Source organism: Haliotis cracherodii, unplaced genomic scaffold, assembly GCF_022045235.1.
Source record: "Haliotis cracherodii isolate W230 unplaced genomic scaffold, xgHalCrac1.p SCAF_6, whole genome shotgun sequence".
Classification (NCBI taxonomy): Eukaryota; Metazoa; Mollusca; class Gastropoda; order Lepetellida; family Haliotidae; genus Haliotis; species Haliotis cracherodii.
Window position 1 is genome coordinate 62,945,104 of NW_027266319.1, and position 12,340 is coordinate 62,957,443.

Sequence of the window (12,340 nt, forward strand, 5' to 3'; positions counted from 1 at the left end):
AGGCTACCCAACCGCCACCAAAATAATGCAGGGCAATGAGCAGTCACAACATGAACGGAATTGGATGCACCATAAATGGAGTTAGTAGTGGTAGCTGTTTTTGCAAACTATCTATTCCCATATGGGTGTGTTATCAATGTTGTTTGTGAGCGCCATGCCATCTATTCCCATGTTGGTCTACCATCGAAGGTATAGTTCTGTTCTCTGTCTGTTTTCGTTTCCAAAGATTGAAATTCAAAGAGGTTAAGAAATGAATCCAAATCTTTTTTGGAAAGCTGACATATGTCTGGTTCAAGAGTGAGTGAGTGAGTTGGGTTTGACACCGCTTTTAACATTATTCCAGTTATATCGCGGAGTGTCAGCTTAATGTGGGAGGAAAGCCCGAAGTGCTGCAGGTCTTAGACGTTTTCCACTTCGGTGAAACCCGCGAGCACCGGTATGGTGCTGATAAACCTAGAAACATAATCGGGGCGAACCAGGACTCCAACCAACAATCATAGGTTTCTGGCGTGTCCAGGGGACGCAACTCTGCACAGCGAATCGTGGTGCCTTAGACGACTGGGCCACCCGTGCCCCCGACTGGTTCAAGAACCACGCATCCTTGGTGTAGATTGGGCAGTCAAAGCTCGCTCAGCGTTCAGGGCTCATGGATGTGGCGTCGGACAAATTAATTGATAATGAGTGATTACTTAAGTGTCAGTGATTGATGTTAGTCAGGAACTATGTGACACTACGTATATCAGTGATTATAACTACAATCTATTCGCAGCTCTTGCAATTGCAGTGTAAAGAAAATATTATTGACATGCAGTTTTATGTTGTGTGTTATTCACTAAACAAGCTGAAAAAGTTTATAATACTGAATTAAAGAAGAAACATTATTCATATGATAGAAATTAGACATCCATTCCTTACAGACACATTCAACCTGAGCTATCGATGCAACATCATGCAAAGGGCAGACAACTCCATGTGGAGTTATCTCCCCTGCACAGGGACTCACCGGGATGGGAATGCGAGGCTGGGGTTGACCTATCACCTTGTCAGTGCAACAAGGAACTCTAACCTGGACACGGAAACATAAACTCGGCAACTCAAAACAAACATAAAACAAAAAACCAAACTGCAACAGCACTACAATGGAGGTCAACAAACACTACAATGGAGGTCAACAAACACAGGTCAAGAAGCATCTTGTTTGTTTGTTTGTTTGTTTGTGTATTGTTTAATGCCATACTCAGCAATATTCCAGCCATATGATGACAGTTTCAAAACAACCTGGACCAGACAATCCAGTGATTGACATCATGAGCCATGAAGATGGGGGTAGAATTAGTCTTCAGTAACCCATGCTTGTTGCAAAAGGCGACTATGCTTGTCGCAAGAGGCGACTAATGGGATTGGGTGGTCAGACGTCCCATTTGCATAGAACGATGCTCATGATGTCAATCACTGGAATGTTTATAGCCTGCAATCAAATAGCTGGAATATTGCTGCGTGGTCTGTGGCAAATCTCGTCACAGACCCTGCACTGTGTTGATGTAATATGGCCAACGACAGTATTAATTATTCTTCTACTCATTTGTCAGAAGGAGTACTACCAACTAAAATATCCTATAGTAATCCCCCCCCTTCCCCCCCCCCCCCCCCCCCCAATCCACCATTGTAGTGCAGTTGTGGAACTTCTCACTCTGGCCATTACAAACATACATCTGGTTACCGTGGAGATATAGTCCACAGGGCCACCAAACAAAGTGCAGTTGTCTGATCAACAAATACCTGTCAATTGTTCATTTCATCCTTTACTGTCAGCAGTCACTCGATAAGATCTATACTACACAAGAGTAGTTAAAGAACACACAATGAGTATAATTAATCTGTGACATTTTTTAGCTGTATATATGTCTTATCAAGTGACCACTGACAGGTTAACTATAGTACTGATTTGTTTGTTTGTTTGTTGTTTAACGCCATCAATCAACCAAGACAGCGAGTCTGACCACTTGATCCCGTAACTCGCCTCTTCAGCAAGCATAGTCGCCTCTTACGGCATGGGTTGCTGAAGACCTAATCTACCCCGGATCTTCAAGGGTCAATAGTGATATGAAAAAATGGGGTTGTTCTTTTGAGTAGTATACACGTCATTTGACTAAAAAAGCCATTTTGACTTTCAGAAAAAGGCTTTCACAATTTTGTTTTTATGAACAGACAATAGCACTTTGAGTCGGTACAGACTTTCAGTTTGCGACCACCTGGAGATAATCAAACAAAAGTTCAGCATGCAAAAACTACTGTATTCCCTGCTCTACGTAATATTCAGTGTCACTTAATTTGAAAAGTAAAATTCACATTAATACCAAGAGAAATGTATCTACAACGTTCATTTGCAGTCACAACAGAAAGGTAGAAGGCAGAGCATTACAATAGAAGTGCAATAAAGCCCTCAGAATGAAGCAACGTATTCGCCCACAGGATGAAGCGATGTATTCGCTCTCTGAAGGCCAACATCCCAAAATCCAGAGTGAACTCTACCTGATATAATTAAGAGTGAGCTCAATACAGCACCTTGTAACAGCCTTAGAAATTCATCTTTTTAAGACTAGTCCACAGGACTTCTGACTTATTTCACAAGACCTCAGTGTTTGTAGCTAATCCTGCTTGAACGAGACCAAAATCATTTACAGGTATATTTTGTATCAGTTTTATTCAGATTGAACTTGAAGTACTACAGTTCACAAGTAAAGTCAGTTCGGACTATCATCATTGGAATGTTACTTGTCTTCAGCACAATTACATTAAGTAGACACTGTCTAGCAGACGAGTGTGAATTACGAAGGCTGTTGTAACTGTGAACGGGGGTAATTTCATTGCTGCAGATAATTATAGTGTTTCTGTCTTAAGAATAATTCATCTGCAACGGTAATATCAAGGAGCAATATTGATTGTTTCTCGTTCTAGAAGGATTAACTGCTTCAGCAATTTTAAGTCTCTTTGAATCAAGCATAGTTGCACTGTTTGATAGAGAGCAACATATGGATTAAAATAAATACTGTGCTTTCCAAAATGGGAGTTTAGAATTGCATGTCAAATTTCCAGTTTTCAAAAGAACTAATTTTTAGGCATTTTCAGGTAGGGGGACACTGATATTGCAGGTGTTGGTCAGATAGAGGGACACTGATATTGCAGGTGTTGGTCAGGTAGAGGGACACTGATATTACAGGTGTTGGTCAGGTAATGGGACACTGATATTACAGGTGTTGGTCAGGTAGGGGGACACTGATATTGCAGGTGTTGGTCAGGTAGAGGGACACTGATATTGCAGGTGTTGGTCAGGTAGAGAGACACTGACATTGCAGGTGTTGGTCAGGTAGGGGGGCACTGATATTGCAGGTGTTGGTCAGGTAGAGGGACACTGATATTACAGGTGTTGGTCAGGTAATGGGACACTGATATTACAGGTGTTGGTCAGGTAGGGGGACACTGATATTGCAGGTGTTGGTCAGGTAGAGGGACACTGATATTGCAGGTGTTGGTCAGGTAGAGAGACACTGACATTGCAGGTGTTGGTCAGGTAGGGGGGCACTGATATTGCAGGTGTTGGTCAGGTAGGGGGGCACTGATATTGCAGGTGTTGGTCAGGTAGAGAGACACTGATATTGCAGGTGTTGGTCAGGTAGGGGGACACTGATATTGCAGGTGTTGGTCAGGTAGAGAGACACTGATATTGCAGGTGTTGGTCAGGTAGGGGGGCACAGATTTTGCAGGTGTTGGTCAGGTAGAGAGACACTGATATTGCAGGTGTTGGCCTACAGAGGAGCGCCCCAGCTCTAACACGCCTGGCTGGCGGCTGATGAGGAGACAAAGGCACGTACCTGTATCACCGTTCCCATGATGGGGAGGTTCAGTGTGTCGCCCGGCAACGGCATTGGCCACTGATCAATATCATGACAAGCTGAAACAAGTGGAAACAGCATGACATGTAGGATGCAAACAATTTCAATCACAACTGAGGATGTAGGATATGGCCCTTTTTGGGCCACTGCAATTGGCATTGCTTAAAGTTGCTTGAAAACTCTGAAATATTTGTATGAAAATTATCAGACCTCTTCAAATTGCTGACAACTGGACTTTTTTGTTTCTTACACTTGCAAGTCTTGGACTTCTGACATGGTCAAATACACAAATATGGCTAAAATGAGTGGAAAAGGCTGATTGTTTGAACTTGAAGCGGAAATGTAAATATGAACAATTATGTGAACAAAGATAAATGTTATACCATCTCCTAAGGGTGAGGTGAAATAAGGTTTAACGTCATGTCCAAGATTATTATTATAGCGATGGGCATGCATGTGTGTATGTGTGTGTGTGTGTGTGTGTGTGTGTGTGGCTGCTTGTACTAGTCCGGACTGATGCCGATTTATAGTGCCAGCACACTGAGATACCATGCCGCAGTTTAACATGAATACCCCACTCTGACACAGTATACTGACTCCGAGCTGACCAGTCCTTGTTTTAGCCCCTTAATGCCGAGCGCCAGGCAGGGTAACAACAAGTAACATCTTTGAACGTCTTTTGGTATGGGCGGACACTCTACCACTAGACCACAGAGGCGGTCATATCACCGAAGAAAGTCAGCTTGGGTCCAAAGATTTGCTCATGTTAACATGGTAGGAAAATGCTACCTGAAAACCTCTAAATACAGCCTTTTGTTTGTTAATATAATAGGTTATGCTCATAATTTCATACTGCAAGTAGAATTCCAAATAAATAGGTCATTCATAAAAACTATCAAAACAGTTATAGATTCCATGAAATCTGAAGAATATTCAAAATGAAGTGAAATTGACATGATCCACCAACCTGCTTCTAGGCTGGGTTCACCGTTTTCAAAATACTCGGGAGCGACGATGCCCACAAGTTGACTGAACAGAGATACAAAGGGCAGACGACTGATGAGAACCACGGACTGAAAGACAAAACCAGTCAGAACTCCAGCATCACTGACAAACCAGACCCAATCTCATTAAAATCAGATCAAGGTTCTCGCTGCCGCTAAACAGAGATCTGAGGACATCCTATTATGTGTCACGTCAGAACGACCTTTTGCAAACTTTGACCGACTGTTGAAATGACTACCAAGAAGTCGACATCAGCCAATTAGAAGGCAGCTTTCTCGAGCTTAACGGCACTCGTTTCAACCTGGCAACTTCCATTTCAGACTACGCTTGAAAAATATGTTTACACAGTTTTTGATTGTGATTTTGAAACCTGAACAAACGAACATCTAATATATGGTTGAGATTGTATGGCAGTGCTTCCCATGTACTGTGCAACGCCTCCTCCGTTCAAATGTTTATCCCGCTGAAGCGAGAGATTGACGATAATTTTAACGGAATCTGTCGTACGGGTCGTAACTGTCGCTTGGAAATACCCCGTGTTAACGTCTTTGCGGTTGCATGATTAGAAAACACATTCCGACTGTCACTTTCACGATCTGGTAGGCCACGCTTTGATTGGTCAGATCAAAGGTTGTTCTGATGTGACCCCTAATGGGATGTCCTCAGATCTTTGTTTAGCAATAGCGGGAACTAAGATCTGATTTTAATGAGATTGAACCAGACCTCAATCCGGGGACCAGTTCCACAAAGCGATCTTAGCGCTAAGATGATCGTAACTACCACACTTTAACATAGGCTTAGCCGCTTATGACAATCATAGCACTAAGATCGCTTTGTGGAACGGGCCCCGTGATCATACAGTGCCATGGTAGAATGTACGGGACCCAAAGACTTGGAACCAAGAATCAGGCAATTTGAATTGTGGTGTCACAACAGGTCAAAATTAAAAAAGTTGCAAAAAAAACCCAGAAGAGAAGTCTTAAGCCCACGCCTATTTACACATACCAAATGTCGTTAGCACATGTCATGGCCATAAGAAGTTTAAGCTTTCATTAAGGTTGTAGTGCAAAGGTCATATCAAGGTCAATATTTACAATATCGCAAAAAGAAACCGAAATATACTGTCCCACTACCAACTACACAGCGGTAGATACTAACAGTTTTAGTCCACTAGTCCTCATAATGATAACATATAGCAAAACCTTTAAAAAAGGCATATTTTCTACTCATCCTTAGAATACTACAGGACTAGTGCCAATTTCTAACACCGCTGACATGTACCAAATTTCATTACATTTGAAACAAAAAATGACAAAAATTAGTAAGGGACATACCGTATTCGACGTAATAAGCACCCCGCTCTAATAAGCCCCCATGGTGACATCTGCTAATATACTGGCTAGTGAACAATCCCAATTAGCACCCCTTCCGATTGATCAATGTACACAAGACTTATATATTTGCGTATAATACACACTCATGTGTTATATTCACCCTTAATTATGGGAAATTAAATTATGGAAAATATATCTGTCATACCTAAATATTTCAGCATCAATAACGATCTTTCAACTCAGTTTTTTTCACCAAAATAATATTCTAATAAGAGACCCCTATTTCTAATTTTGAGAGCACCCTGGGCACTTATTACGTCAAATACGGTACATAGGTTTTTCAGTGGGACAAATCAGATTTGACATTCTTGAACAAGTTGGGGTATCATCATTGGTTGGTTGGTTGGTTGGTTGTTGTTGTTTAACGCCACACTCAGCAATATTCCAGCTATATGACAGCAGCCTGTAAATAATCGAGTTTGGACCAGACAATCCAATGACTGAAATCATGAGCATCGATCCACGCAATTGGGATCGATGACATGCATCAACCAAGTCAGCGAGCCTGACCACCCGATCCCATAAGTCGCCTTTTACGACAAGCATAGTTGCCTTTTATGGCAAGCATGGGTTGCTGAAGACCTATTCTACCCCGGATCTTTACGGGTCGTCATTGGGAAGAAGCATGTGAAGTTTCAGCTTCAGATTTACAGTGGTTTCTAAGGAGAAGTTTTTGAGTTTTTGGGTTGGGGAAGGGCTGAACAAGTCTTCTTGCAAGAAAGGGGATGAGGGAGACAACTCTGCACAGCAAATTGCCGTGCCACTGGGAGACCTGTTCGAGGTATTAAACAGAAGTTTCTATCCATCCATCCCGTTACCTTCTGGAAGTAGCCTCGTCGGATGGTCTTGTCCTTGGTCTGGCGGAAGTAGACGAAGCCGTAGTAGTGAGCACTGTCCGACTGAAACATAGACTCCCAGTGTAATAATAATAATAATAATAAAGTCCATTTCTTCAGCGCCATTTCCATCTACGTAGTCGCTCATACACCTCACACAGGGTCATAGACACATCTAAAGAGATAAGTCTTTAGTTTTGTCTCGAAAGTGTCCAGAGTTGGAGATAGCCTAATTTCCACTGGAAGGGAATTCCAGAGCACAGATGCAGTGTGAGCAAAAGTTCTGTTGCCGAATGCTTTGAGTGAGACCATAGGGACACTTAACTGGAGTTTATGTGCAGTGTACATTGTGAACCTAACAGTCTCATTGACCACTCACAGTGTATCTGCCTGCTTGACAGTCTTATGTACCACTCACAGTGTATCTACCTGCTTGACAGTCTTATGTACCACTCATAGTGTATCTACCTGCTTGACAGTCTTATGTACCACTCACAGTGTATCTACCTGCTTGACAGTCTTATGTACCACTCACAGTGTATCTACCAGCTCGACAGTCTTATGTACCACTCACAGTGTATCTACTTGCTTGACAGTCTTATGTACCACTCACAGTTCATCTACCTGCTTGACAGTCTTATGTACCACTCACAGTGTATCTACCTGCTAGACAGTCTTATATACCACTCACAGTGTATCTACCTGCTTGACAGTCTTATGTACCACTCACAGTGTATCTACCTGCTTGACAGTCTTATATACCACTCACAGTGTATCTGCCTGCTTGACAGTCTTATATACCACTCAGTGTATCTACCTGCTTGACAGTCTTATATACCACTCAGTGTATCTACCTGCTTGACAGTCTTATATACCACTCACAGTGTATCTACCTGCTTGACAGTCTTATAAACCACTCACAGTGTATCTACCTGCTTGAGAGTCTTATATACCACTCACAGTGTATCTACCTGCTTGACAGTCTTATATACCACTCACAGTGTATCTGCCTGCTTGACAGTCTTATATACCACTCAGTGTATCTGCCTGCTTGACAGTCTTATATACCACTCACAGTGTATCTGCCTGCTTGACAGTCTTATATACCACTCACAGTGTATCTGCCTGCTTGACAGTTTCATAGACCACCCACAGTGTATCTACCTGCTTGACAGTCTTATATACCACTCACAGTGTATCTGTCTGCTTGACAGTCTTACATACCACTCAGTGTATCTGCCTGCTTGACAGTCTTATATACAACTCACAGTGTATCTACCTGCTTGACAGTCTTATAAACCACTCACAGTGTATCTACCTGCTTGACAGTCTTATATACCACTCACAGTGTATCTACCTGCTTGACAGTCTTATAAACCACTCACAGTGTATCTACCTGCTTGAGAGTCTTATATACCACTCACAGTGTATCTACCTGCTTGAGAGTCTTATATACCACTCACAGTGTATCTGTCTGCTTGACAGTCTTATATACCACTCAGTGTATCTGCCTGCTTGACAGTCTTATATACCACTCACAGTGTATCTGCCTGCTTGACAGTCTTATATACCACTCACAGTGTATCTACCTGCTTGACAGTCTTATATACCACTCACAGTGTATCTGCCTGCTTGACAGTCTTATATACCACTCAGTGTATCTGCCTGCTTGACAGTCTTATATACCACTCACAGTGTATCTGCCTGCTTGACAGTCTTATATACCACTCACAGTGTATCTACCTGCTTGACAGTCTTATATACCACTCACAGTGTATCTGCCTGCTTGACAGTCTTATATACCACTCACAGTGTATCTACCTGCTTGACAGTCTTATATACCACTCACAGTGTATCTACCTGCTTGACAGTCTTATATACCACTCACAGTGTATCTACCTGCTTGACAGTCTTATATACCACTCACAGTGTATCTACCTGCTTGACAGTCTTATATACCACTCACAGTGTATCTACCTGCTTGACAGTCTTATATACCACTCACAGTGTATCTACCTGCTTGAGAGTCTTATATACCACTCACAGTGTATCTACCTGCTTGAGAGTCTTATATACCACTCACAGTGTATCTGTCTGCTTGACAGTCTTATATACCACTCAGTGTATCTGCCTGCTTGACAGTCTTATATACCACTCACAGTGTATCTACCTGCTTGACAGTCTTATAAACCACTCACAGTGTATCTACCTGCTTGAGAGTCTTATATACCACTCACAGTGTATCTACCTGCTTGACAGTCTTATATACCACTCACAGTGTATCTGCCTGCTTGACAGTCTTATGTACCACTCACAGTGTATCTGCCTGCCTATATAACCTATCAGAAATAAAACATTGTCATGGTGTGATAACTACAATCAACCAAGTCAAGGAGTCTGACCACCATATCCATTAGGGTGCCTCTTTAAACCAGCACAGGTGGGTGACCAATTCTACCCTGGAACCCATGGGGCTGTGATATAGCAGCATGGCTAGATGTAAGACCTGTTTTATAACACTGTAGAACTTGGTTATGCCTTTCCAGAGAAAAAGAATTTGTGGTTAATTATATCAATACACAGGATACTACAGGGAATCCATTAGATTGACGGTGTTGCAGAGCAAATCAATGATACAGGGAATCCATTAGATTAACGGTGTTGAAGAGCAAATCAATGTTAACAGATGGGTTGTACTTCACAGCAGTGAGCGAACGATTCAAGTTTTACACTTTTTAATGTTTCAATCATGGCGGTCATGGAACATGAAACTGGAAGGATATCATTTAAAAATAACAGAAATAGAATATAAATAGTGATAGTTTCCCTGTATTTAATAAGTATTCTGATGAGTGCCAGGAAAAACAAGTCCTTGTACAAGCAAAAAATAAGTTCAGCTCCACCAAAATCATTCTTTAAAAATATTCTTTTCAGTTTAAAGAAAAATGTATTAATTTTGACATGTCATGCTTAATTCTGAATGCATTGTCATGCTATAAATCCGACCAAAATACCAGTTCCTTAGAGCCTGATCTTTTCAAAGAATCTCATGAACATGGTTAAAAGGATTTCCATTATTGAAGAAATTGAAAAGAAAATTTTTCATTTCCACACTATGAGCAAATCCAAGTCAAATTATGGTCCTTCATTGTGTCTGGAGAAACTAGTGGTTGATAATAGTAATGATCCACTCCATCAGGGTAACACACTGTCAGGCATATCACACATTGCGACGACCCATTCCCATCTCCACCTCTGTTTTAGAAAGCACAGTATACAGGTGACCTATCGTGTCCTGGAACCACATTAAAACTGAATCATGAGGACACGCTCACTCTCTGTCACTAATAAGACTTAAAGTCAGCAGAACTATTCCATCAAAGGCAAATTATTTTAAAGAAAATTGGTGGCCATCTTGGATTTTGGTGGGTAACATTTATTTTCTTAGTTACCCCAAAACGATCGACTATGCAAACTTTAGAGCTTGTATCATCATTTGAACAATTCCAGAAAGTTTAACTTTTAACCTGTACATTAAGACTGAATCATGAGGACACGCTCACTCTCTGTCACTAATAAGACTTAAAGTCAGCAGAACTATTCCATCAAAGGCAAATTATCTGAAAAGAAAATTGGTGGCCATCTTGGATTTGGGTGGCTAACATTTATTTTCTTAGTTACCCCAAAACGGTCGACTATGCAAACTTTAGAGCTTGTATCATCATTTGAACAATTCCATCTTTAACCTGTTCAGCTACGTGTGGTTACCTGAAGTGAGACAGGGCAGTCTCGGTTGTACTGACTGTGTGCCTGGAGCATCTGCCGGCGGCCGGGGCACTGGCGGATCCGGAAGTGGAACTGTGTGTCCCCCATACAGCCTGCAGGAGAAACACAGGATCAGAAACATGATGGTGAGGTGTCAGTCGTGTCATAGCCCAGGGCAGCACAGGAGAAACACGGTATCAGAAACATGATGGTGAGGTGTCAGTCGTGTCATAGCCCAGGGCAGCAGAAAGGGTGCTAATGAGAGACACTGTGGACAAGGGACTGACTGATCAGCTATATCAATAACACGAGAACATCGCTGCAACAGATCATGGCAGATCATGGAGGGGGCAAAATTTCACAGTATGAAGGATATGAAAATTCTTTACTTGGTTTTCTTTCTGATGGTTTCTTTTATATCTTAACTCCTCAATAACATGATTAATTGTTTATACTAAAATTTTACTTTCTGTTTCAGAAACATCATTTCCTTGTTGAGAGACAATGTAAGAGGAAACACAAGGCTTTGATCACTAGTGTCCTACTTGTCCTCAACATGTCACATGGAAAGCTACTTGTCCTTCAACATGTCACATTGAAAGCTACTTGTCCTTCAACATGTCACATGTAAAGCTACTTGTCCTTCAACATGTAACATGTAAAGCTACTACTTGTCCTTCGACATGTAACATGTATACTTCTTGAAAACGAGTCCAGTATTTTATATTTCAGCTCCTGTGACACACATAGTCTGTTTTTTGGTTGGAGTACCAGCTGCCTTACTCATCACAGATGGAAACACTTGCAGACCTTGAAAACCGATGGAGTGAGTGAGTGAGTGAGTGAGTGAGTGAGTGAGTGGGTGAGTGAGTGAGTGAGTGAGTGGGTTGTTGGGTGAGTGAGTGGGTGAGTGAGTGAGTGGGTTGTTGGGCGAGTGAGTGAGTGGGTGAGTGAGTGAGTGAGTGAGTGAGTGAGTGAGTAAGTGAGTGAGTGAGTGAGAGGACAGGTGGGTTGAGTGAGTGAGTGAGCGAGAGAGTGAAAAACACAGCTTTGAACTGTATGGCAGTCCTTTCACAATTTGCCAGCTTAATGTCGAAGAAGACCCCAAAAAGACATGTCTCCAACATTGACCATTCTTCTGAATGACAAGAGTCTGGACTGACAAACCAGTGACCACCAGTCCGGCACATTTGATGCAGGCTGTGTCTAGAGCATCCTCAGTCAGTCTTCAATAGTAAATTATTGATCTGACCATAATTTCATAAAATGTCACAAAATTAAAACAATAACACATCTATTAACGCATATTACCAATAATTAACAAAAGGTCAGTTGATATCAGTAGGGGCATCAAGTGAGCGGGTCATGTTTGAGGAAAACGTGATGTATTTTCTTTTCTCTAGGTCACAGTGGTGTCGACACAAGCTGCAATGCCACTAGGACCTTG

General features: G+C 41.8%; 1 protein-coding gene across 2 annotated transcripts in view; it reads right to left on the bottom strand.

The window, feature by feature from the left end:
• LOC139444823 (protein DENND6A-like) overlaps positions 1 to 12,340 on the bottom strand; it is a 44,516-nt gene that overhangs the window by 18,044 nt on the left and 14,132 nt on the right. The window contains exons 4-8 of one of the 2 annotated variants that reach the window (XM_071225794.1): positions 10,897 to 11,006; positions 7,111 to 7,191; positions 4,861 to 4,966; positions 3,873 to 3,952; positions 1,004 to 1,066 (exon numbers count right to left, since the gene is read on the bottom strand). In XM_071225794.1, the coding sequence (XP_071081895.1) occupies positions 1,004 to 1,066; positions 3,873 to 3,952; positions 4,861 to 4,966; positions 7,111 to 7,191; positions 10,897 to 11,006 (440 nt within the window). The remainder of the gene's footprint in view (positions 1 to 1,003; positions 1,067 to 3,872; positions 3,953 to 4,860; positions 4,967 to 7,110; positions 7,192 to 10,896; positions 11,007 to 12,340) is intronic. The other variant, XM_071225795.1, reaches the window with a different exon arrangement.